General features: G+C 43.1%; 3 protein-coding genes across 3 annotated transcripts in view; 2 read left to right on the top strand and 1 right to left on the bottom strand.

Annotated features, from left to right (window-relative positions):
• LOC134441557 (ankyrin repeat and fibronectin type-III domain-containing protein 1-like) overlaps window positions 1-8,772 on the top strand; it is a 22,844-nt gene extending 14,072 nt beyond the window's left edge. Inside the window, exons 12-17 of the mRNA XM_063191924.1 lie at window positions 2,811-2,977; window positions 3,785-3,950; window positions 4,781-4,943; window positions 5,228-5,394; window positions 6,367-6,565; window positions 6,782-8,772. Of these exons, the coding sequence (XP_063047994.1) occupies window positions 2,811-2,977; window positions 3,785-3,950; window positions 4,781-4,943; window positions 5,228-5,394; window positions 6,367-6,565; window positions 6,782-7,803 (1,884 nt within the window). The 3' untranslated portion in view covers window positions 7,804-8,772. The remainder of the gene's footprint in view (window positions 1-2,810; window positions 2,978-3,784; window positions 3,951-4,780; window positions 4,944-5,227; window positions 5,395-6,366; window positions 6,566-6,781) is intronic.
• Window positions 8,773-9,596: 824 nt separating this feature from the next.
• LOC134465181 (GTPase IMAP family member 9-like) lies at window positions 9,597-11,178 on the top strand. The gene is made up of 2 exons (XM_063218711.1): window positions 9,597-9,630; window positions 9,927-11,178. The coding sequence occupies exons 1-2, from the start codon at window positions 9,597-9,599 to the stop codon at window positions 11,009-11,011; spliced, it is 1,119 nt and encodes a 372-aa protein (XP_063074781.1). The 3' UTR covers window positions 11,012-11,178.
• Window positions 11,179-15,117: 3,939 nt separating this feature from the next.
• kdelr3 (KDEL endoplasmic reticulum protein retention receptor 3) lies at window positions 15,118-22,380 on the bottom strand. The gene is made up of 5 exons (XM_063191935.1): window positions 21,947-22,380; window positions 21,406-21,506; window positions 20,841-20,999; window positions 16,183-16,435; window positions 15,118-15,615 (listed from the first exon to the last, which is right to left on the bottom strand). The coding sequence occupies exons 1-5, from the start codon at window positions 22,035-22,037 to the stop codon at window positions 15,572-15,574; spliced, it is 648 nt and encodes a 215-aa protein (XP_063048005.1). The 5' UTR covers window positions 22,038-22,380; the 3' UTR covers window positions 15,118-15,571.
• Between the last annotated feature and the right edge of the window lie 4,474 nt (window positions 22,381-26,854).

Below are 26,854 nucleotides of genomic sequence, written 5' to 3' on the forward strand. Positions count from 1 at the left end.
GATCCCGGTTGTTGGTTTGGTTTACATTTATGTACTTGATAATACATATAAATAGTTATATTACATAAATACAATTTAAACATGTGCAATTTTGATATCTTTGTGTTAAATAAAAATGAATTAAGATTATTTTCTGAGAAGGCACTTAGGGGGTCTTGCATCTGAACCCTTCACATGTTGACTGTGAATACACAATGTATGTAGTAGCACTGGAGCTCACAGATGCATTGCATAACGCTGTTTGTGTTCGTTTTTGTTGGCTGCTATTTTCATTAGCAGTTCTCTGAGACAAAGGTTAAGGTTGACATCATGGCTGTGAAGAGAAAAGCTTCCTTGCATAATCTTTCTGTAAAAGGTCAGGGTTAAAATGTGGTCCAAACAGTGTTTTGAACTGCTGCTCTCCACTGGTGAAAACCAAAACACAGATCAGAGCCGAATGGCGCCCCTGCTGTGTTCACAACACTCCCCATGCTTGCAAGGCTTGAGTAAATGAATGAACAACTTAACAAATGAAAAGGCAAATTGGCATGTTGAGGAAGGCAATGCTTTTATATTCCCACCAGAGTGTACAAAGGACCTTGCCGAAAATGATTCCTAAAAGGCTATCATGACTAGGCCTACCGCTATGAAGTTCTTCCGAGCGTCTAGTTCGGCCAAGCTGCCACACTTTCTCAGAGGACAGGCTCAAGCCATATCTATACAGAGTAGGGATGAAAACGATTAATCGATTAATCGACTTAAATCGTTCAACGCGTTAATCGATTAAAAAACATTAATCGCAATTAATCGACAATTCAACTGACAAGAATCCCAGGTGAAATGGGTATGTGAAGAGTGTGTGTGTGAAGAGGGGTGTGAATAGTGGGAATATTTAAATCACCTTTGGATTAAAGAATTGAAATAGAATTAATTTAAATGTGGTATTTTATCTCAATATTTAATTAAAATTTTTAGATTTAGTAGGGGGGAAACGCCGCTTATCAATTAATCGTAAGTCGATCGATAAGGCTATCAACTAATGATTAATGAATTAATCGATAATTTGCATCCCTATACAGAGTCAAGCATGAAACTGGTTCCTTATAACCAGATAATGTTGATAGTGTTGTTGACGACACTGTATGTTCATTATAAACAGAGAGTGTCTCTAGTGCTGATACTATACTATACTGTATGTTAAACTCTCTTCCTCAGGAGAAGCTCTGCTGCCACCGGCACACTATTACCAGAGAGTTTCAGCAGAGAGAGTAGAGAGAGAGAGATTCCATTGGCCCATTGTTTCCAGGTTCTACCAGAGATTCTTTAAGTATATAGAGATATGCCATCGTAATAGGTTGCTATGGGCACCTAACGTGACCAGGTTCCGGTCTGCCTAAAGTGACGTGTCATAATACTCCTAGCATTGAATAGAACAGTCCTTAGGTCTGCCTAGGTCTGCCTAAAGGGGGATTTCACCCATCTCCCCCTTGCAATAATAGAACCCGGAAACAATGGGCCAATGGAACCTCTCTCTCTCTACTCTCTCTGGTTCTACAGTTGCAAGGGGGGAGGGGGGTCCTTTTAGGCAGACCTAATGGTGCATTCCAGTCCCAAATCATCCTAGTAGGAGATCGCACCTGGATATTTCAGCTGCCGTTCCTGACAGTTGAATTGGAAGTTCTACATCCATGGCAACCGCCGCGGTTCAGCTGACTTTAGCAAGGTGTTTTGATACGAGCCAAAAAATCCACAATAGTTATTACTCTGTCATATGTTACATTTATGTTGACACAATATCATGTAATAACACGAAGTTTATGCTGAGTAAAAAATGCTGTGTTTGGAACAGCTGCACAAAAGAGAAATGGAGTTTCACTATTTATTGACATTTTAAATAACGGCTCCATGGGGGCCGCCATTATTATCCAACTTCGATTTGTTGAGGTTGGAGTAGTGCGAGTCACCCCGACCTCGCTATTTGGAGCTCCCACTTCGACTGGCGTTCCAGAGCGTTTTTCGTAGTAGGAGGTTGGATAAATGCGATCTCCTACTAGGATGATTTGGGACTGGAATGCACCATAAGGACTGTTCTATTTATTCTAGTATTCGAGTATTATGACACGCCCCTTTAGGCAGACCGGAACCTGGTCACGTTAGGTGCCCATAGCAACCTATTACATTGGCATATCTCTATATACTTAAAGAATCTCTGGTTTTAGTAGTGCTGATGCTTTGTGATATGTTTAACTCTACAATGTCCCAGGAGAAACTGAACTGCCACCGGTGCAGCATGAAACTGGCTGCTTACTATAACCAGAGAATGTCGCTAGTGTTGATACTATACTGTATGACTCTGTCCCTCAGGAGACGCTGAGAAGCTGAAATGGTGGTGATGCTGTTTGTTTAACTGTGTCCCCCAGGAAAGCTGAGCTACCATTGGTGCATCTTGCAGCAGGCACATTATAACCAGAGAATGTTGATAGTGTTGTTGATGATAGTGATACTGTATGTTCATTATGAACAGAGTAGAGTACTGTAGAGTAACTTTATTGAGAGAGTGTTGCTAGTGCTTATACTATACTGTTTGTTTACCTGTGTCCCTCTGCTGCCACCGGTACACTATTACCAGAGAGTTGTAGTAGAGAGAGAGAGATTCCAATGGCCCATTGTTTCCGGGTTCTACTGTCGCAAGAGGGAGGGGGGGGAAATCCCCCTTTAGGCAGACCTAATGGTGCATTCCAGTCCCAAATCATCCTAGTAGGAGATCGCACTTGTCCAACCTGGATATTTCTATACTTATACTCTACTGTTTGTTTACCTGTGTCCCTCAGGAGAAGCTGAGCTACCACAGGCGCAGCATGCAGCAGGCTCAGCCGGGCCTGTACGTGGGCATCCTGAAGCTGTGCAGCTCCGTTGAGCAGCTGAGGGTGCTCGTACCCCAGAGGCTGCCCAACCTGCTCTGCCACGCCCGCGTACGCACCAACCCACACGTTGCCAAGTAAGGAGGAGGATGATTATTATGACACTTCTTGGTTTTACATTTCTTTTAGAAAAGTCAAACTCTCAAGTGTAACCAAGCCGTGATGAAGACCTGTGCATGAGGTCGAAACATGTTGGCTTTTTTAATCTAACCCCAGCCCAGTATTGTGAAAGGCTTTTCATTGTAACCTCCTGTCTAGACACCTTGTTTGGAGTGCCTGGATGAACTTTTCTCTCTCTCAAGTGAATTTCCCTACAAGAAATATACAAATCTGTTTGGTTGCACCTAAAGAACTTGTTGTTTGTAAAGAAAAATGTTTGGAATTCAGCACACTTTCTGAAAGGTTTTACAGCATAGATCTGTCCAGGAGATCTATTGAGATCTTGGGGAAAAGTTCTACCATTTTATCAAAAAGTTTGGAAAGTGTTCTTGGTCAGCAATCTCCACAAACAAACTCCTTTGTTTATGTCTGTCACTCCGTGGGGAATCCTGATAGAAAGGAGATGCTACATTTACAGTGACTCCATTTAACCATAAATATGTTTTCGTTATGTCTAGTGTCTTTTTGTTGTGTAAATGAAAAGCTTATTGTTTTGTTACATGTGTTTTGTTTTCACATACTGTACATATAGATTTTTTTCAACTTCCTTTTATTAAAAGCAAGAAAGCGAAAATGCTTAGAAATAGTTACACTGTTTTTATATAAATTTCTTAAAAATGAATGCATGCACTGTGCAGTCATTTCTAAAATGTACAGTAAGAATTTAAAGAAATGTAAATATACTGTATATCCAGTATTTATGTAGTGTGTGCTGTGTGTGGCAGGGAGGAGTGGCAGTGGCTGCAGAGGCATGCGGTGCACTTGGGCAGCAGCTGGGCGGAGGGCGAGGAGGGCGGTGTGATCGACAGCTCCGGGGTGGAGGAGTTCGTCCACTCGCTCAGGTCCGCTGTCACCAACCTGCTGACGCGGCTCAACATTCCTGTCTACAGGGTAAACACTGCAGCCAAATGCCAACCCACACACACGCGCACACGCACAAACGCGCCGCACGCACACACGCACACACACATACGTACACACATACGTACACAATCACACACACACAATCACACACACACAATCACACACACGCACAAATGCGCACGCGCACACACACACATGTACACACACACGTACACACATACGTACGCAATCACACACACTCACACACACACACCCACACACGCAATCACACACACACACACACACACCTACACGCACACATGCAATCCCACACATCCACGCACACACACGCACGCACACACACACACACACACAACCACAGCCACAAGCTGAGGCAGGAGACCCTTTTTACACTTCACACAACGATGTAAGTGGACCCTTCCTAGTTTATCCATAAAAAGGGGGTTCCTTGGAAATGAAGCTGGGTTGGTGACACTTTACCACGCTTGGATTTACAATGGGGGATAATTACAACCAGTTCACTTTTGCACACAATGCCCATTTTTATAATGCCAGTTTCTGTAATAACAACATTTTATGGTGTGTGTGTGTGCAATGCAGCTGTACAAAAAAAGGCTGCTCAAAAGAGACTACAATCGTGTGAAAACATTTCCACAAAACAAAATCTGAATAGAATAAGAATAGAATAGAATAGAATAGAATAGAATAGAATAGAATTATTTTTATTATCAGATGTACAATGTGAATGTTTCTCATCAGGGCAACGTTTTTCACTTACGCCACAAATGTCGTCATATGGAATACAAATGTCATGGGATGTCTTCATATCCTTCCTGGTTGTCCCCTCTCCTCTCCAGGCCTATCAGTACCGGGTGTACACACAGGAGCTTCTCCAGTTTGGGGAGAGCCTCTCCATGCTGCTGCTGCTGCCTCCCAGCGAGGAGTTCAGTGCCAGCTACTGGCCACTGGAGGGCGCCCAGGATCCCGGCATCACCATGCCCCTTCAGATCTTTGAACTGGGTAAGCTCCTGGGTGTGGTGCAGCAGGGCACAACATGTAGTGGTGTGGGCAAGCAATTAGAAAAAAACATACTGTACATACATAAGAGTATCCTATTACTGCAGATGGGCCAGTCGACGGGCCTATTCACTCTTTCCTAAAGACACTCACTACATCACAACAACATTGTTATGACAATGAATGCAGAGTCTTAAGTAACTGATCCAGACTTGGTCATTACCATTTTGGTGACAACAATAAGGTTATAATAACATAGGCTTAACAAGACCATGATGTGTCCACAGTGCACTTCTGGGCGTATGCACGCGGCTTCCTGTCCCAGTACTGCCAGGCCTGGCTGCGGCTGGAGCTGGACGTCTACCTATCCCAGCAGGCCCTGCGGGAGGCCCTGGACACCAAGGAAGTGGTGGAGGCTCGGGAGAGACTCAACCACATCACACAGCTATCAAAGGTCAGCTGTCACCGCAAGGAACCACATTCAGTGCACAACTTCAGCTGACACAAAATCATTAAATCCTCTGTAAAAGTCCATTGTCTGTGCTTATGTGGCTTTGTACATATTGACATCATTAGCATAGGCCATAGGGGCCCTTTATGGCTACTGTATGGATACTATGCCCAAAGACAAACTTTATGAAGAGTTTTCATGCTTTATTACAGTAAAATATATTTTTTTTATTTTCACATTATTTTGCATTATACATGTGAAGATTCTCATTCATACAGTGCATGGTAGTCAAGAGTTACATTGTATGGAAATTGACTTATCTTGAAACTCAGAAGCGTAAAAAACTTTTCCGTAAAAAACAGTTTCACAGTCATAGCTCTTTTGACCCCTCTGCTTTATACTACAGCGGTATTATAATCCATGTAGGGTTGATCAAAGTTGATCAAAATTCATGATTTTCGCCACGATGATTTAAAAAAATTAAATCACAGTTGATGATTGAGTGTAGAGGGCCATATAATGTAACCTGATTCACATCATCTGGCTGCGTTCGGCTACGTCACGCGGGGGCGTTCCCATGCCTCACTACCCCAAGCATATCAGGTGGTAAGAATCAGGTAACATATAATGACCTGCCTTCACACATCCTTGAAGCCAGAACATGTTGAAAAAAACAAAGCTACAAGCTTTTGTTTCTGGCCAAAAATCTGTAGGCCCGCTTAAGCTTCATCTTATTGCCTTTTACATTTTATTACAATTCAGTTTTATTTTGTTCATCCCTTATATAATAACTTCTTGGTTATATTTCATTTTGTGATTTTAAATAACATTCTGCACAAAATTCAGTTGTTTATTGTTGTTGAATAATCATGAATAATAATCGTGATTTCAATTTTGATCTAATTTATCGTGCTTAACTATTCCTCCTTTTTTCCATGATCTAGCCCTGAATCAATGTCTTCTTTTGATCTGTAGAACCTGGAGGATGTGTGGCGGGAGGCCAGATGGATCATGGACGTGATGCAGTGCGTTCGCGCCAAGCGTACTGGTGGTGCAGGAGCGGTGCCCTTGGGGCTGGTGATGGGAGGCCAGCCGCCACCCTCCCCTGATGTCAGTGGGGAAGGGGCATTTGGGGACATTCCCATAGTGCTGCCCCCTCACATGCTGAACACAGGTACTACCTAACACACCTGACTCAATATGGTGTAGCCTGGAAAGTTAAAGTTAGTTTGTTGAAAACATGATGATGATGCGTACCATCTGTATTCTCTGAATTGCATTCTCTGAACATAATGTCAGTTCCACTTTATTTGAAGTATGAAGAAAAAAAATTGAAAAGCATCCAAGAGAGACTATTTTTTTTTCTTATTGATCGATTTTCAATTTCCAGAAGGCACGGACAGCACAGAATCAGCAGACGCAGGCAGGCTTGACTTAACCACGTCAGGGGGAGCTCTACTCCTGTCCAACATGGAGACCAGCCTCCCCTCCACTGAGGAGTACGAACCGGAACCCCCTACACCACCAGACACCATGCCCTTCAGCATCAGCACACAGTACCTCAGCCCCCATCCACCACCACCACCACCACCCATCTTCTGCACCACGATGGGTGCTCACCTGTTGCCCGACATACCTGAGGAGGAGGTGGGTGTGGGTGTGGGTGTGGGTGTGGGTGTGACGGTGCCCTGCCTGCAGCCTGACCTCCTGAACCCCTGCAGCCTGCATGAGGAGGGGCTGGGGGAGGAGCAGGCCATGGCCGTGGTGGGGGACATGCTCGGCATGCTGGACCATCTGGATCTTCGCGACCAGAAGCTGATGAGCCTCAGTGGACTAGAACCACGTCAGGTGGATGCCAACTGCATGAGCTTCAGTGGACTAGAACCACGTCAGGTGGATGCCAACTGCATGAGCTTCAGTGGACTAGACCCTCAGGGGGATACTAACAGCAGCCTGGGGCTCCGTGATCCGCAGAAGCTGATGAGCTTTAGCGGACTGGATACTTCAACAACAGAGCCTAATCACCGTAGCATGCTGGGGGCTGAAGGTGGAACTTATAGCTCCACCACAACCAGTATTCTCAGCAGCTGCAGTCGCGCCACAGACAGCCTTCTGAGACATGCTCAGATGTTATGCCATGGCGAGAGCGGTCGTACAGGAGTACCTGAGGAGCTTGGTGGACTACAAGGAAATAACAAACAGTGGGCGTCAGAACAACCCTCTGTGGACCCCTTCTCCTCCTTGCCCTCTCTTCAGTCGCCCCTTCCCCCCGGTGCGACGGTGTCGTCCTCCAAGCCCAGTCCAGCATCAAGTGGGCAGAGCGCTCTGCCAGGCGGGGCCAGTAGGGGGAGTGGTCTCCCCATGAGAAGTGCGGTGGCATGGGTGACGACCTTTGCAGATCAGCAGTCCTGACAGTGAAAAGGGGATCTGACTAACTGCCGAGCCAGCTTCCGTTTCATCTCAACAGATTTACCACTCCAGATATGCCATCAGACGCAGCAGATGGAGGCAGGCTGTTGGCTAGAATCGAGATGTTGTTGTAGACCCATATTATTTCATGTCCCAGTTTTGTTATCTGTGCAAGATGTGCATCACTATATTACTTTTGAGATACAGTAGGTCGTCATAGAGATAACTTTTGATGTGAGTTTTACTAGTGAGTTCCCCGGTGTGTAAATACTGTAAAGGACCAAAATCCCTGTACTCTACTGTAGCAACATTGATGAATTCAAAGCAAAGAAAGTGCCTTGAAAAATGTCTGTTGATCAGTATTTGAGATAAAAACCTGATTATTTTCACAATTTCACTTTCAGTGATGAAAAGGGAGTAAAGGGAGATAATGAAATGTATTACCTGAACACTAGAAATGTATATTGCCTTTAAAACAGCTGATCAATAGCCAAATCAAACTAAGAAGAACGGTGTTTGTGCATGTATGAAATGTCAAAATTGTTGGATCTGCTGTCATCAAACAGTAGCTGGGGGTTCTTTCAGAGAGGTGTCATCATTGCCAACAGCAGTCGGACGAAAAAGTATAATAGACCTCTATTAATGTCTGTGCTGGTGGGTCATTTGCGAAATTTGGGGGGTGCAATACTATTTTGTTTGCCTGGGCGAAAGCGACTGTTGATCTTTGGGTGGAGTACATAGGATGGTGTCGCCAGGCTACTATTTTGTTCCCAGTGAAGACGAGGCACAGGAGTCATCAGTTTATCTTTGTTTGTTTTATCATAATCATGCACTATATTAGGTATTAGGCCTACACCACAAATATTAAACATATCACCATACATTTAGTTTAGTGATTTGGGTTACTGTACCTTTAAACTTCTCTAGCTGGTATAGAGAGTACAAGTATAAGTCCTGGATGTCAAGTACTGGTATGTGTGTTATCATCTAAATAAAGACATTTGAACTTATAAGGCTTAAAACTAAATTGTGTCATCTGTCATCAAGTTGTCATCATACCAATAATGGTTCAGACTTATATCAACTGACTCTTTTAGTTCATTTTCTCTTTAAATGTTGTTCCATTATAACCACCCAGGAAGGCATATGGATAGCCATTATGAGTAGGTCTGATATGATCATGGCAAATAGTTATGGAAGATATCTCTCTGTTCTTTAGTGTTCCCTCTTGGTGAAAACTGCCACTTGTGAAATAATAGTAATAACAATAACAATTAGCCTATAGTTATTATTATTAGTAGTAGTAGTAGTAGTATTATTATTAAATGAATTGATTGACAACAACTGTTTTTGGTCAGGTTTGACCTATTCTGTATCATTGACTGATATCATTGCTCTTTTTTTTCTTGAGGCCAGGGGGAATTGGGTGCATATTTCCAATACATTTACAGTATAGCCTTCTAGTTTGGTTATGACACAAAACAAGCGACAGCACCAACGTTTAGGAAGCTGCAGATTCGCCCATGAAAAGGTAGAACTAGACGCTTGCGCAAAGCGCTGCTGTGAGCTCCCACCGCACGAGGTACCGAACGAAAATCAATGCACGTGGGGGTAACTAACTGACTGATGCTATGAAATGGTATGACATTTATCTAAAATCTGAGACGTTAAGTGCGTCTCCTTTTTCTGTTGGAAAGGGAATCGCGCATGTGGTTCTGTCGAGGACAGCATCGTGTGGCGTCATCCAATCTGCTGTGTCATCCAAAGTAGCCTGTCTTTTTTAAATGTTTTAGAGCATGGCGTCCCCGGACCCAGGAGCACCGCTTAATGGTATGTAATGGAATAACGGTTCAAAGTTTATTCGCTGATGCATCCTTCTAACCATTTTATGTCGTTTGTTTATTCCCCTTGCGTGGCGTGCGGCGCGTGCCACCTGATTAAAATGTTCAGATGCCCAAATGTACCATTTCTGAACAGGCTAGTGCACAATTACGAGTACTTAAGCAATATGAATATTTGCGCATAAGACTGAAATAACGTTTGCATATCAATATAAAACTTCATATCAATGAAGAAAAATACTGACGTTTCTTGTATGCGTTTTCCATAAGGTCCTCATGCAACAGAAGATGCTCCTGCTGCTGCTGCGTTGTCCTCCTGCCCTGAGCTGAGATTGGTACTCCTGGGGAAGACAGGCACTGGGAAGAGCAGCTCTGGAAACATCATCCTAGGAAGGGAAGCATTCCAAGCCGACATCTCCCCTGAGTCCATCACTAGCCAATGCGAGAGGGAGAGTGAGGTGGTATCGGGGAGACACCTGGTGGTTATCGACACTCCAGGGTTTTTCGACACACGTTTCTCCCCCAAAGAAGTGGCGACCGAGGTGGGACGATGCGTCGTGCTCTCGTCTCCTGGACCCCACGCGTTCCTGGTGGTGCTCCAGCCCGGACGCTTCACCCAGGAGGAGCAGCACACTCTGAAGTGGATCTCCGCCACCTTCGGCGCTGAGGCGCTCAGGTACACCATGGTGCTGTTCACCTGGGGAGATCAGCTGAAGGGCAGACCGATAGAGGAATTCCTGAAGAAAGGCAAAGAGCTCTCTGACTTTGTGGGTACCTGCAAAGGTGGCTACCACGTTTTCGACAACTCCAAATCCCCAGAGGATGCCCGCAGCCAGGTGTCAGAGTTGCTCTGCAAGATTGACAAGATGGTGGAGGAGAACGGTGGCGGGTGTTACACCAGCGACATGTACCAGGAGGCAGAGCGTGCCATCCAGGAGGCACAGCAGATGATACTACTGGGGACCCAGCTAGAGCGTGAACAGGATTCTCAATCACAGGAGACAGAGGCCACTCATGGAGGAGGAGGAGGAGGAGGAGGAGGAGGTAGAGACGACGGAGAGAGAGACCGCAGAAGAGAAGAGGAGAGGAAGAGAAGGGAGGCAGAGGAGGCCAGGAAGAAAGCCGAGAGGGTCTTCTGGTCCGAGCTGCTGACGGCCATGGGCAAAGGTGCGGCGGAGGGCGCCGGGCTGATCAAGGAGGGGGAGGAGATGGCGGGCGAGAAGAAGATCAAGAAGGGCAAGGTGGTGAAGAGGGCCACGGCGCTGGCCTCTAAACCCCTCTCCATCACCTCCGCTGCCAAGGTGGTGGGGGGCGCTGTGAGGGAGGGAAGCAAGGTGCTGTACAAGCACCGTAAAACATTTCTGCAGTAAGACCAGGGGTTTGGTAGTAGAGTATAGTGGAGTAGAGTAGAGTATCATTTATTGATCCCGAGGGAAATTATGGTGTGAAGTAGCATACATACATAAATACAGAAGAAGACACACAGACATTACACACAACAAGAAGAACATGGTTAAGTGATAAACCAGGCCTACAGGAAGTGGAAAAGAAAGCCCACCGGGTAAACTCCCATTGTCATTGTGACACAGCTAGAGATGCACCGGATCCTGATTTTTAGGTTCCTGCCGGATACCGGATCCACTGCTTAAGATCCTGCCAGATCCGGAACCGGATACCGGATCCTACGAAAGGGTTGAAACACATAGCCTACTCATGCACGTGGGCCCTTTTTATCACGTTGTCTCAAACTATTTTGACTGAAAAGCCTCGGCTACCGGATCCTGGATCCTGGAACCGGATCCGGATCCTGTGAAAAACCCTATTATCCTGCCGGATCCGGAACCGGATCTTGGATCCTGTGCATCTCTAGACACAGCACTCCACAGCACACTCTGCACACAATTAAATTGTGTTAATGCCTCACATGTGCAAGGGGCAGCCCGTATTCTCTATGGGGCAGCCCCAAACCCAAGCCCAAGGGAGCAGTGCAGCAGGGCGGTATCATGCTCAGGGTTCCTCAGTCATGGAGGAGGATGGGTTGAGCACTTCCCCCACCAACCTGGCGGGTCAGGGGTAGATCTGGCAACCTTTGGGCTACAAGTGACGCCCTAAACGCTTACGCATGACTGCCCACAGTGTAAAACAGGGATGTCAAACTCAGACCCGGGAACCAAATCTGGCTCGTGGAGTGATTTTATTTGGCCCGCAAGATCATTTCAAATATGTATTACAGTTGGCCCAGCATTAATGCATAATGTGATTAGACTTGAATGAAAATGTGTCTGTCACAGGAATATGAGTGGGCCCAGGTCATTGAAACAGCTCACACTCATATGGAACAGAATATGTGCAGACACATTTGAACTATGATTGAAGTGTGTGTATGCACAATTTTAGGCGGACCCGGGTCACTGTAGCAGGCAGCCCAGTGCCCCACCATTAGAGCCACAGTAGGGCCAGGCTATTTTTTGAAAAACAAAAAAATATTGAGTTTGGCCTTCGACTTCGTTCCAGATTTGAATTTTAGCCCTTGGCCTATTTGGATTTGACACCCCTGGTTTAAGAAGTTATAGGGACACTGTGTGAGATTTTTAGTTGTTTATTTCCAGAATTCATGTTACCCATTCACTAATGTTACCTTTTTCATGAATACTTACCACCACCATGAAATTCTAAGTATTCATTATGTCTGGAAAAATTGCACTTTTCATACATGTAAAGGGGGATCTTCTCCATGGTCCGCCATTTTGAATTTCCAGAAATAGCCATTTTTAGCTGCAAAAATGACTGTACTTGGGCCATACTAGAAAATATTAGTTAATTACTTAGTAAACTATCATGAAAAGGTCAAATTTGGCAATAGGCGACACAGTTTCAATGAGCAGCATAGTTGCAGTACCTTTTTTGACCATTTCCTGCAGTGTCCCTTTAAGAAAAGAGGACTCCTGTCTCTTCGATTAGATGACTTGCCGCTACCTCAAGGGTAATTTAACCTGGTGTACAACTGAACCTGCTTCTTGGAGTACTCCCCAAGAGCACATATTTGAAAGGTTCACTTGTTCCCCACTGTACTTGTGCACTAGACTGGACTAGTGCTGGGCAACATCGTTTCATTTGACAGAAATGAGCCTGGTCAAGTGGCAACATTCAGTAGGTGGTTGGTAGAGAGCTGTCAGGGAACAGCACACAAACACACTAACATACAGTGGAATGCATAGAATACAGTACAAACTTATTTTACTAAAAATAAATCATATCCACAGCAAGAGTTGATGATTAGTAGTCATGTTCGTAATCACCATTAGTCAGTGGTTATGATTGTCAGTTTGGATTTTTTTTTTCCCTCACTAATTGCCCAGCCCTACAAAGTGTGTGACTGAATTTCTTTTCCTCTGCATAGTGCATAAGTGAACATTTCAGAATAATAGACCCCTGTGTTCTTCAAAACTAATTCTCACACATGATTACAGGCTCCACCGGTAAATGTGACCCATCTTTGGCTGATGCACTGTCCAAACATCCCTTCAAATGTTTACTCATCCTATTCCTCATGGAATGTCACACTGCTCCTACCCAGGAAGAGAATACAGTATATGTACACCAGCTGTCACTGTGCCAAATGCATCATTTGTTAAAAAAAACTTTTAAAAAACCACATAATCTCAGAGATGTATTTTATTTGGGATTATATATTTGATTAATTCTGAGATGCACTGTTTACCATTCCATATCGTTCTCTGTTGTATTTAAATAATAAGTAAATTAAATAAAGTATCAGCCATAAAGAGTGGCATGGTGTAGGACATGATGGGGTATGTTGTGGATTTTATATGTACGGCAAGAACAGTGTGCGTGAAGCCAAACAGTATTCAATACAACAAACAATAAATGTGTTTACCAAGACCCAATATGTAGTATCTTGTGGTGGGATATTCACAGCACTATGCTACTTACACTTCACTCTTTGCACCTTGCATACAGCATCTACACTACTTCACATCACCTGTATGACCACTGATTGTACTGTGTGTGTGTGTATGTGTGTCTTATGTTTATGTTTGGTTTAATGCACATCGGAGACATGCCAAACCCAATTTCAAACTTCTGTGCCAACCCAACATTGCTTTTTGACAATTAAGTACACAGTAAATTCTGCAGTGCTAATTTAACACTTTGAGAGTTGATTTGACATAATTTGGACTTATATGAACTCTCTAAGTGTTGAATTAACACCACAACATTTACTAAGTACAGTTGACACATGACAGGACAACAAAAATCAGCCTTTACTCTGGAGCACCATCAGCTGAGGATGTCATCATCATAAACATTCTTTTATTAAGACTTTACAAAAGCTAGGTACAAAAAAAGTACAATTTCATAAAGCCATGTTTCTTCCATTGCACTTGAGGAAAGAAGTGCTTGAAATGTCTGTTCGTACCATTTCCAAGCTTAAGAAGAAAGCATTGCCATATTTGGTTTACTGTGATCAAGTTTGATCCATGATTGCTTCAGAAAACTAAATACACTGAGTTGAATGAGTCATAACCTCTTTGTCTATCTGAAGTGGGCAAAACTTGCGAAGTAAAAACTTGAGTGACAGGAACTCAAAACATGTGTAAAAAACATAACTAAAAGACATGTAAAAGAACAGTTCCCATAAAACTAATGAAAAAGACAACATATGGAAGACACATCCATAGGTTTTCAAACAGCAAGACCATCATCAAGGAAGACCATCATCTATGTACATGGGATCATGTAACTACCATTGTATTACACAAAGTTGTTCTGGATTAACTGTAATAAGAATATAAACAGCAAATGATCTATGAAGGTGAAGATTAGACCGAATCTTAACACGGCATTGTATTAGTCACACTACTATGTATGTTGATTTTTTCAAATGTAAACGAAGCAGGCCCACATGAGAACGGCCCGGATGTTGGAAAGGGCAAACAAGGAATGCCACATCATCGGGTACTGACAAGTCAAGGGCAGCATGAACAATACAACTGCATGTTGAAATTGGTCTTGTCCTTTAAGACGTTTCTAATGTTATGGCATTGCGACTGTATGGGTAACCAATGACAAATGGCTGAGAGACAAATGGAAATGAGAGACTTTGTTTGACTTTTACTGAAATGCAAGACCTATCCAAATGCAGGCCATACTTGACGTTGTATAAGGCACCATCACTTACAATCTTACATGACTGTCAACATGTAAATCAGATACAAAAGGAAAAAAATCCATAGTAAAGTAATACGTTAATAGTAAATGGTGAAGAAACAATGACAACTGATGTGAAAAGAAAACAAATCAATTTATAAAAGGATTAAACACAGGAGGCCTATACTAAAAAGCTGGTTCAGGAGTAAACCAGGTTCAGAGGTAAATCATCTAATAGAAGAGCCTGGAGTCCTTAAGAAAATGAGGACTCCAGGCTCTTCTATTAGGTGATTTACCTCTTAACTTCACCTGGTTTACACTCCTGAACCAGCTTCTTAGTATACCCCTCTGGTCTCGCAAATTAACTGAAATTCGGGTGCTTAAAATGTCCCCGAAACTACCCAACACAGACACATAAAATAATATGAAAATGGCACAAGTGACTGCCCTTTACGCGCACATACCAAGGAAGACAAAGAACTTACAATGTTATTTTAACATCCAACATATTTATCCCTTACATCTTCCTCAAACAAACAAACAAAAACAATAGGATTGGTTTCCTATGAAAGTATCCGACAATGGCAAACACTGTTTGTGCACTTACTCTTGAAGTTGTTTCAATCTGTTGAAGGTTGAAGCTTGTTTTTTTTCCTTCAAGTCACTACTGTGGCCCTAGAGATATTTCCAAGGTGACAGAAATGATAAGGGCTGGCAAACTGACGTTCTCTCGCTCCCTCTTTTTTTGTGTGGAAACTTCACACAGGCATTGGCAGACTCATCTTTGCATTACCCCGGAGAACTGCATGAGAAGGGGGCAGAAAGTCAACATTTAGTGTTTTTTACACAGTTAGGAGCAAAGAAATTATCTCAGTGGAAAAAAAAACCTAAGTAACATGTTAAAACTAGTCAAACAAGTCAAAGATCACTGCTCATCTATATAAGGTGCAAGATTTACAGTAGTATGAACAGAGAGAGTAGAGATATATATATACTTAAAGAATCTCTGGTATGAACTTACCAGTTAAAGGGGGAAATGTCTGCACACTAAGTTAAAAGGGCTTTAGCTGCTAGCTTTTGGTCACAGGAAGGCTTTTTTGCAGTGTGCAGATTTTTAGGTCCATAACCATTTCAAACATAAATGTAGCCTCAGAAAGCATACCATTCAACCACTGGAACGCTGAACTAGTCATTGCAAAGACTAAATTAGTGTTACCATGGTCCTCCTACACTTCTACCACTTTACACAGAGTGTCCACTAATGGGCTACTTTATAACTTGGTTGTGGCCATTTCGGCTAACAGCGAATATAAAATGGGCCATGTCTTAACATTTTAAAGTAATAGACCCATAGTTTGACGTAACTTACCCCTGGTGACGTAGAGATAGAAGAAGTCGCAATAGAAGATGGTCTGCACCACTCCGGACACCACAGCGATTTGGTCGAAGAAGCCCTCGGTGTTGTAGCGATAGACCCAGTTGGCCAGGTAGAGGGCCCGGTACAGGCCCAGGAAGAACAGGTAGTGGGTGGTGATTGACTCCGCCTCGCCCGTCTTGGTGATCATGAACAGCTGAGGCAAGATGGCCACGGACTCCAGGTAGATGGAGAAGGTCCAGAGGATCTGGGTGTAATTAACATGCCGACAGAGTTAGTAAGTCAAAAGTGGGAAAAGAAGCTTATAGATAAATGAGGACCAAACAAATGATGCCAAGGCCAGTAGGGCTGTCAAGGTTAAGAGATAATACGTAATAATACACAGAACAGCACAGCACAGCACAGAAAAAGGTGGTCAGGAGGACGGTCACAACTGCCAGCAAACTTCTCAGGATCCCTCTGCCAAGCATGGAGAGTCTCTACAAGGACAGACTGCTAAAAAAGGCAGACAAAATAATTGAACAGTACACACATCCACTGTCTTCTTGCTTTCAACTCCTGCCATCTGGACGCCGCTTTTGTACCCCTTCCTGTCTAAAAACAGGTCAAGGTTTTCTTTTATCCCTCAGGCTATTAAGGCACTCAACGAGGTGATGTCTTAATCCATCAGCTTTGGTGTATAGTATAGTGTATGCAGGTCTGTCTTTCCTGTCTTGTTTTGTTTTCGTTTTGTTTTTGTTCTGTCTGTTGCTTTGTTATACCTGTCTGTGTCTCATGTGCCAGCGTCTGTACTGCAAACAAAATTGCCCCATGGGGACAATAAAGTACTACTACTACTACTAATAACTTAGTATTGCATAGTGCCCTTCATGTAACCCTAAGGTCGCTTAAATGTATCCAACAAGACGTATCCAGTAGGTGTACCTGACTTGGTTAATTACATTCATGTCGATGCATTTCACGTCACTAATATACACTCACAGGCCACTTTATTAGGAATACCTGTTACAACTGTTCTTTGAGGCAAATTTCTGTTCAGCCAATCACATGTTGCCAACTCAATGCATTTACGTATGCAGGTAGACATGGTCGAGATGATCTGATGCAATTCAAACTGAGCATCATAATGGGGAAGAAAGGCTATTTAAATGACTTTGAACATGTCATGGCTGTTGATGCCGAAAGGGCTTGATTTGAGTATTTCAGAAAAGACTTTTCAACTGGGATATTCACACACAACCATCTCTAGGTTTTACAAAGAATGGTCCGAAAAATAAAAAAAATACAGTGAGCAAAAATGCCTTGTTGATGGCAGAGGTCAGAGGAGAATGGCCAGACTGGTTTGAGCTGATACAAAGCCAACATTAAGTCAAATAACCACAAATTACAACCGAGGTATGCATAAGAGAATCTTACGGCAAATGGGCTACAGCAGCAGAAGACCACATTTGGTGCCTTTCCTGTCAGCTAAGAACAGGAAAAGGGGGCAACAATTTGCACAGGCTCACCATAGACGACACTAGAAGATCGGAAAAATGTTGCCTGGTCTGATGAGTCTTGATATCTACTGCAACACTCCGGTGGAATGGTCAGAATTTGGTGTCAACAACATGAAAGTATGGATCGGTAACACTTTAGAATAACTACCTATATACTACCTTTATAAGAACTTTATAAAAATGAACTAATCATCAACAAAATGTTTACAAATGTTTAAAAACGGGTAAGGAATACTATGTTAACACAGCAGACACAGTACAGTCGCATTGTTCCTGTTCTTGTTCTCCTCCAAAGACCAGAAGGCATGAAACCACATAAAACGCACACAGTAGGAGTTGATTTCCACTCCACTGTGCGGTCATAGTTTGGTTCTTACCCATTTACAAACATTTGAAAATGCTTTGTTAAATGTTCATTATTATGAAATATTAATAAAGTGTTTATAACGCTTTTTTGGGTAGTTATTCTTAAGTGTTACCCATGGTTCGACCCTGCCTTACATCATTTCAGTTTGGGGATAAAATGGCATAAGGATATTTTCTTAGCACAATTTGGACCAATTAATCTTTGTTGGAATGTCACAGCCTACCCGAGTACTGTGACAGGCAGTTCAGGCAGTTCTGAAGGCAAAGGGGGTCTAACCCAGCACTAGAGAGGTGTTCCTAAAAAAGTGGCCGGTGTGTATAAAGTAGGTGTGGTTATTTACTTGACTTAGAGGCTGTTTCCATGTAGCCCGGTATTTCTAAATGTGCATTTTTTCCCCTCCTGTTTACATTGGTTTTGGAATCCCGTTTCCACGTAAGCAGAGTTTTAAAACTCACATATTAAAAATCCTGCTTTAAAAATATCCCATTTAGGAAATTAAAATGCAGCTGTTACGTCAGTTTTTATTTTTCAACCCATGTTGCATTTCCACCTAAACAGGAGAAAAAAATATCCACATTTTAAAATATCCTGCTACGTGGAAACTAGGAGACAAGAGACTTTTTTTGTAAGGAAAATGAAACCACTATAAAAAGAGAGGACTGTGATAAGTGGGGCAGTGTGGGTGTGAGTGTGTGATCAATAAGGCATGAGGGTATTTGGATGGTAAAATATGAGCATTACAGCATAAGGTTGTGATGTCACAACAAAAGTTGTGATGTTGTGATGTCTCACTGTCACCCTGTTCAGTTGACTCCTTTGTGAAGAAACTAAACAGATAACCAGTCAGTTTCGCTTTATGCTACTGTGTTTATGATATTTCGCTGCAATAAATGTGTGGTAGTGTTTCTCTGCAATAGGGGTAAATTATGGTGTACAACACTGCCCTTTGTTTCTTTTGCATAATATAAAAGCAAGATCTAAGGACTGAACATTTGAAATGTTCCCTGGACCCTGACTATGCTGACAAAATGACTTTTGTTTTACTCAAAAAGTCATTTTATAATGGAATCTACAGGCAGTTCATAACACAGAGGCATCATTAAGGTTTTACACAAAGAGATGCATGAAACCTGTGAGGCACAGGGGACTAAAGCTAAGCTACATCCACCACCTAACCAAGCAGTTAAGCAATTACAAACAGGGAAGTTCTGGAGGCCAGAACTGATGAGCACATGCTTTCTCAAAGCATTTCCAGCAGAATATCTGCTCATCAAGGTGGGTGGAGGTTAGCCAGGGTCCGAGACATGAACCGTACAGTAACCATTATTGTTGGAAAGGCCATGTTGTGCATTTTCATATGGCCCTCCACGTGTTTAGCCGGATCACACCGCACTCTCGATTAAAAGGTGCCAAACATAAACAAAAACTGTGTAAAATTGAAAGAAAAATGTCTGCACACTTAAATCCCCTTTGTGTTCTTTTTAATAGGCCAAGCTTTCGGTCTACTGACCTTCCTCAGGGCTCCCTGACCTTCCATATGGCCCTCCACAAAAATAAATAGATAATACAACTTTTGTAATGCAACTTTAGACATGGCCTTCACAATACAAAATATATATCTTTTCAGTGGACCTACTCACAGTGGAAGGTGTTTGCTGTCAATTTACATCACACTAAGCTGACACTTTTATCCAAAGTGATTTGCAGATATTACCGGATATTGGTTACAGTCCCTGTAGCAGCAGTGTGGGGATAGGTGCCTTGCTCAAGGACACTTCAGCCGTGGAGGGAGGAAAGGATTGGTAAGGGATGGGATTGATGAAAAAGGTAGGTCTGCACACTGCCGATGAGCTCCAAAAATAAACTTTATTATTTAAAATGCAACGTTTCGATCACACTGGATCTTCATCAGGCATGCAAGGGATGGGATGGAACCTGCAACCCTGTGATCTACAGTCCAACTCCCTAAACATTACAGCATGGCTGTCCCCAATGGCCGCCTTAGCTATTCAATTCAGGGGGGAAAAACATTACCAGTACAAGGATGGTGTCATGCAACATGGAAATTGTGCTGCATCCAACTGGATAGCCGTTGGCTGGAGAGTGATTCTTGATATCTGAAGGTTGCCGGTTCAAATCCTGTATCATCCATGACTCAAGTGCCTTTAAGCCCACACTGCTACAAGGATTTAGCCAATACTGAATACCTGCTGTAACTGTAAATTACTTCAGATAAAAGCACCAGCTAAGCACAATGTAATGCATGGGGAGTTGATCTTGGAATCTGAATGATGGAGGTTCAAATCCCATATCACCCACGGCTGAAATGCCCTCAAATCAATATTGTTCCAGGGACTTAACCGATACCCTGGCCTGCCCCTCTACACAAAGTAAGTCAGTTTAGTAGAGTAGAGTAGAGTATTATTGCTTTTGGATAAAAGCATCAGCTAAATGTAATGCAATGTGATTTAATGTATTGCAATTTAATGTAATCTACTGCAATGTAGTTAGATGTAATGCATTTTAATAAGATGTATTGTAATATTATGCATTATACTGTAATGGGTCAGCTGTGGCCTAAGTAGTTACGTTTTTTAAGGTTTGAATCCCACCCTTCCACTACCTATCTCACTACATGACTGACTGAGTATTGCTCCAGGGACTGTAACCAATACCCTGTACTTAAAATAACTAAATCAATTGGGTAAAAGCATCAGCTAAGTGTAATGTAATGTAATGTAATGTAATGTAATGTAATAGGCTGGGCTGGGCTGAGCTGGGCTGACCTCGAGAGGGGTGAAGGCGTAGTTCTCCAGGAAGGAGAGTCCAGCCACAGGGACCAGCAGGAACTCCACGCGGAACGAGTCGTTATCCGAGTCGTAGCTGCTGCGGAACCGAATGTAGATCAGGTACACGGTGGCGTAGGCCAGAGACAGGAAAACCACCTGGATGATGATGAGGAGGAGGAGGAGGAGGAGGAGGAGGAGGAGGAGGAGAGGATTATTATGAACACATGATCGGGTAAATAGGAGTGTAGGTGAAACACCGAGAACCTGAGTTGCAACCAAATGTGAAAGACACATCTACACGTAGTGTCTCCGGTGTGGATGTGCTGGAATGTGGTGTGGGTAGAGAGAGAAAAGTACTAGATAAAACAACTGCGCTTGATGTACTACACAAAGAATGACCCAGAACATTTATTCACTGCAAAGTTGTGGTGGAATTGTAAAATATGCCTACAGAGATTGTGCCAAAGCACGCTGCACAACACAGAATGACAAATATAAATATGAGCACTTTAAGAAATCCCTCTCCATGTACAGGCCTTTTTGTTGACTGTAGATGCTTTACCTTCATAATAGTGTTGTATAGAGAGATAAAGCTGGTGAAAAGGTCTAGGTATCTTGCGGTGAAGACGAGAGCAAACAGCATCTGTGACTTCCCAGAGATTCCTGCAACAGAGAAAGAAGGGGGGGGGGGTCATGCTATGTCCGTGGTACAGTATGTTGCCCAGCAATGAAAAGCCCAGGGCGTGGGATCATGCAAGGACATGCATCATGCAAGGTCTGGTCATAACTCATTGCGCAGAAAAATATCTCCAATGTGGCATGAAGGAAGGGAGACAGCTGAGTCGACTGTTAACATGTCTCACAAAGCATCTTGGAAACCTTGCTTGCCACGTAGAGAGGAAGTGCAGAATCAGTGACTGGAACTACAACTATTTGAAGTAACATGCCGTTTGAAAAGGGAGATTATGTAGGCTTACTTCCATATTCACAATTCTCAAGTAAGCCAGAGTCAAAGAAAAGAAGGTGCGGCGCGTAATTGAGTTACCATAAACATTAACAAATGGCTACATCAACTGAAACACTTCTATAATAAGCTTACATACCTGCACACGATTTCGATCTCCATATTTTCATAAACAATATGATGATGGCAACAAGATGTGACACGTCACCGCAGAGCCGAAAAACATTCATTTTGGCGCACGGTCTTTGTTGCGACGAAGTTATAAGAATGGACCGCTACCAGCGTCGTTACCTCCTGACAGGCTGATACAAGTGCCTTACGCCGAATCCAAAATAAAGCAAGGCCTGGTGCAGAAGAAGTAGACAGCGTTAAAACAAAAAAGGTCTGTACGTTCCAGCACTTGGACGTCTTTCCATTCACGACACTATCCACTGGACCAAATCCTTAACTTCTTTTGCGTCTGGTTTGTTTGCATCGGCTCTGCATACACATTCCCCTGCAGTGGACGGGGAGCACATCTAAAGTTTGTGGCCTAGGTGACGTGGCTACACAATCGCTGGGAAGATCCGCCGAGGGCCCTTGTGATATCCGTATTCTACGCAACCCGTTGCGTCTGAGCATACAATTGGTCGACGAGAACACCCTAGCAATAATCCTTAAAGGAGAAGATAAGAAACCTGGTTTGGGTTTTTTTTTAAAGGACTTTGTGTGCCAGACATAATACGCCAGCTGAGCATTTGTTAAACTAAACTGCACATGAACAAGTCAAAGGTTGATATTGTAGGTTGAAAACGCATAGTCTAATCTCAAACTTTGATAACCCTGGGGACGTTTGCCATGCGCATTTCAGTCTGTAGGCCTGACAATATAGTCTCTAAAATGTAGCTGCTCATCATAGGTTTGCATCTATCTCTATCTATCTCCTTGGGTTGCACAGATAGGGATGATGTGGTTCTAAAGTTTTTTATTTCCAGAATTTGATAGTAGTAGTAGTAGTAGTAGTAGTAGTAGTAGCTTTATTGTCCCCCATGGGGGAAATTTCTTCTAGTGAGAGGTGCGTAAGACATGAAAACAAACACAATACAGTCAGATTCCCAAGCACATTTACCCCAAGCAACACATTCCCCCATAAAATAGACAAGACATTGGACAAAAACAGATGTCATCCATCAACAGTGGTCAGTCCCAGTTAACCCCATAGCGTGGATAAAGCATGGGAGGATGTGCAAGCAGCAAATAAATAGATAAGCAAAACATTATAAAAAAGATAAAGCATTAGAGTGTCATTCATTCCTTCTCAGGCCTGTTGAGACAGGGTGTGCAAATTAAGATCTACCTTTTTGTTTCACATGTTTGTTAAAAAAGCTAATTGCTTGTGGGATAAAAGATTGCTTGGATCTGTTTTTAAAAACAGCAGGGTGTCTAAATCTGCAGCCAGATGGCAGTAGCTCAAAAGTATAAAACAATGGATGTCTTCTGTCTGTTAAAATTGTGTCAATTTTGCTGAGTGAGCGTTCTTCATATATGTTTTCAAGACTTTTCATGTTTGTGCCCATCAGCTTGCAAGAGGTTGTCACAATTTTTCTTAGTTTCCCCTTTTGAGCCTCTGTTGCATTGCCAAACCAACAGAGGACACCAAAGGTTAAAACACTCTCCAAAAAAGCACTGTAAAACATCCTGGCTATTTTAAGATCAACTTCAAATGAAACAAGTTTCTTTAAAAAGTGGAGTCTCTGTTGTCCTTTTTTCTGGATCATTTCTGTGTGCTGCTCCCATCGCAGCTTCTCATCTAAAACCACCCCCAGATACTTGTATTCAGTAACTGCCTGAATATTCTGTCCATTGATGGAAGTACAGCTGCTTGACTTACTTTTCCTGAAGTCAATAGACATCTCCTTTGTCTTTGCAGTGTTGAGATGCAGTTTAGACTCGTTACACCAGTCAATAAAATCTTGAAGTACAGGGCCGTGATCATGTTCGCCCTCTGTCAGCAGGCTGACCAGTGCAGTATCATCAGCATACTTGATAAAATGTCTGTTGGGGTGTGAGCTAAAACAGTTGTTGGTATATAAAATAAACAATAAAGGGGATAAAACACAGCCTTGTGGCGATCCAGTGTTAGTGATAATAATGTCAGATAAGTTGGAATCTACTTTAACTCGTTGAATTCTCTGGCTCAGGAAATCTAAAATCCAGTTGATCAACCCCACATCCAAGCCAAAGTCCATGTGCATCCTCTGAGCCAGGATGTACGGATTAATTGTGTTGAAGGCGGATGAGAAGTCAAAGAATACAATTTTCGCGTGGGTTTTTGGGGCTTCCAGATGTGTGTAAACCAGGTGAAGCAGGGTTATGATGGCATCATCCACCCCCCTGCTGGGTCGGTAGGCAAACTGTAGTGGGTCTAATAACTGGTGTGTGTGCATGAAAATATGTTTCTTCACTATTCTTTCCAGGCTTTTCATCACAAGGGAGGTTAGTGCGATAGGGGGGTAGTGATTGTGCTCAGTTGGTGAGGGGACCTTAGGAATTGGAATGATGACTGATGTTTTCCATAGTGATGGGACTATGCGCTGGTCTAAGGACCGCTGGAAAATGTCTGTAAAAACAGGGGACAGTTGTTCAGCACAGTACTTTAAAATGCTGCCGCCGATGTTATCTGGGCCAGGGCTCTTACGTGTGTGGACGTTCTTAAATACCCTTGTGACTGCTCCCTGTGAGATAGTGATATGCTGACTAGGTGTCAAGTCCAGCCACCCTTTCTCAGTGTTTTTATCAGTTGTTCCTTCTTCAAAGCGTGAGAAAAATGCATTCAAGTCATTTGCCAACTCGCAGCCCCCTTGGCCCATGGCACTGATGTTAGGCTTCCCCCTCCCTTTGTGGGGGGCATTGGTCATCATCTTGATGGACTGCCATGCTTGCCTGGCATTACCCTGGGTCATGTTTTTCTCTACTTTTTGTTTGTAAATGTTTTTATCTATTTTAATCTGTCTCTTAATGTCTTTTTGTGCTTTCTTCTTAGCAATTTCATCATTCTGTGTATGGGCCCATTTTTTAATATTCAGGAGGGATTTAAGTTTTTTAGATACCCAGGGTTTGTTGTTGGGATATATCTTTACAGACTTGGTAGGCACAACTAAATTTTCACAGAATGTGATATAGTCTGATATAACCTCCGCATGCTCATTTAGGTCCGGGCACTCGAATACCTCCCAGGAGGTACAGTCAAAGCAGCCTTGAAGAGCCATGATGCTTTCCTCATTCCAGATCTTGATTGTCTTTGTCTGTGGTTTTTCTCTCTCCAGAAGCCTTTGGTAAACAGGCCGGAGATGTACCACATTGTGATCTGAAGCTCCTAGTGGTGGCAGGGCCAGGGCAGAATAGGCACCCTTTATACTGCCATAGCACAAGTCCAGGGTCTTACTTTTCCTAGTGGGGCATGTTACATATTGATAGTATGTACGAAGAGTCTTCTTCAATGAGCAATTATTAAAATCGCCCAGGAAAAACTTGGGGGCGTCAGGGGAGAGGGCGTCTAGTTTCTGGGAAAGATTAAAAATGACTTCTGATGCCTTAGCAACATTTGCTTGGGGATGGATGTATATCACTGTGAAAAATAGCTGGGGGAATTCGCGTGGCAGGTAAAAGGGACGCAATGACACGCAGAGCAGTTCGATGTCGCGGGTACAGAGGCTCTCCCGTACCACCACTGATCCTCTCCGGCACCAGTCATCCCGGATGAAGAAGCCCACTCCTGGTGCCGGAGAGGAGAAGCACCTGGCCCTTTGCCCTACTGGACAAAAAAAATGCCCTTTTGGAAAATTAGTAGGCCCTACTGTGGTCCATGTTGGCATGATCATCTACAAATGCATGACGATCAAAAGCATGTGGCAATAATGCCCAGATATAATACAGTATATAGCTAATAGCCTAGTAAGACAGCTGGAAGTTCCACATGCCCCCCGCCCCCCTCACCCAACCCCTCACTTACAAACTATAGTCACTGAGGAATAGAATACTAAATGTAATGTTTTTATAGTGTTTAATGTGCTGAAGGTGAGAGCAGGTTTGCACACTGGAAAAAGACACACAGGGCAAGCACAAGGAGTTTTTTCATTCTTTTTCTGAGAGCAGAGTAGAGCAGACGTTTCAGGGTCCTGCCTTCATCAGTGCGCTCTGTGCTCACATATTTACTGTGTTAGAAATTCAGTGTGTGGAGATAATATGCTGCAAATCATTCTTTCATTCCTTACCCACTATGACTGGTCTGTAGTAGGAACTAGTACCAAACAGCAGATGGCAGTACATACGTATTCTCTGGGCAGCAATGTCCAGCTTGGAGGGCCACTCAGACATGTTGGTAATACCACAGTACGGAAGCTCTGAGCTGCCACGGTTGAATATATATTTGGCTCAGTATCATGTAATAACGTGAAAAGTTTCACGTTATAACGTGATATTTATCATGTTATAACGTGAAAGTATCACGTTATAACGTGAAATTATCACGTTATTTCGTGATATGAAGTTATCACGTTATTCTGAGATAAGGAACTATCACGTTATTCTGAGATAAGAAATTATCACGTTATTCTGAGATATGCAACTATCACGTTATTCTGAGATAAGAAATTATCACGTTATTTTGAGATAGCCTATGCAACATTTGGTCATTCAGCACTTCAACACTTCCCGGTTCAGTCAAGGAACATGGCTCGTCTACAGGACTTAATTCAGTTCTATTTCAAGCTTGGTCTAAGGCATGGTGAAATTCTACAGTTGTTGAGCACTGTGGATGGTATTGTTGTCAGTATGCGCACTCTCCGAAGGATTTTGAAAAGCATGGGGTTGTACCGAAGAAAGAATGAATCTGACCCACTTGACGTTGCATCATTTCTCATTGATCAACTGCGTGGACACGGGAGGCTACATGGATACAAGTTCCACCATCTCAACTGCATCCAAGCTGGATAGGCCTATGTTGTCACCCAAAGTACAGTGAGACATTTGTTAAAGTTCCTCGACCCCAGTGGTGTTGAAAGAAGAC

This window comes from Engraulis encrasicolus, chromosome 2 (genome assembly GCF_034702125.1).
Source record: "Engraulis encrasicolus isolate BLACKSEA-1 chromosome 2, IST_EnEncr_1.0, whole genome shotgun sequence".
NCBI lineage: Eukaryota > Metazoa > Chordata > Actinopteri > Clupeiformes > Engraulidae > Engraulis > Engraulis encrasicolus.

Coding starts and splice junctions, on each gene's coding strand:
- LOC134465181 (XM_063218711.1), top strand. CDS start 9,597: ATGGCGTCCCCGGACCCAGGAGCACCGCTTAATG. Junction 9,631..9,926: donor CCCAGGAGCACCGCTTAATG/GTATGTAATGGA, acceptor CTCATGCAACAG/AAGATGCTCCTGCTGCTGCT.
- kdelr3 (XM_063191935.1), bottom strand. CDS start 22,037: ATGAATGTTTTTCGGCTCTGCGGTGACGTGTCACATCTTGTTGCCATC. Junction 21,507..21,946: donor GAGATCGAAATCGTGTGCAG/GTATGTAAGCTT, acceptor TCTCTGTTGCAG/GAATCTCTGGGAAGTCACAG. Junction 15,616..16,182: donor CTATCTCTACGTCACCAGGG/GTAAGTTACGTC, acceptor CTTCTCATGCAG/TTCTCCGGGGTAATGCAAAG.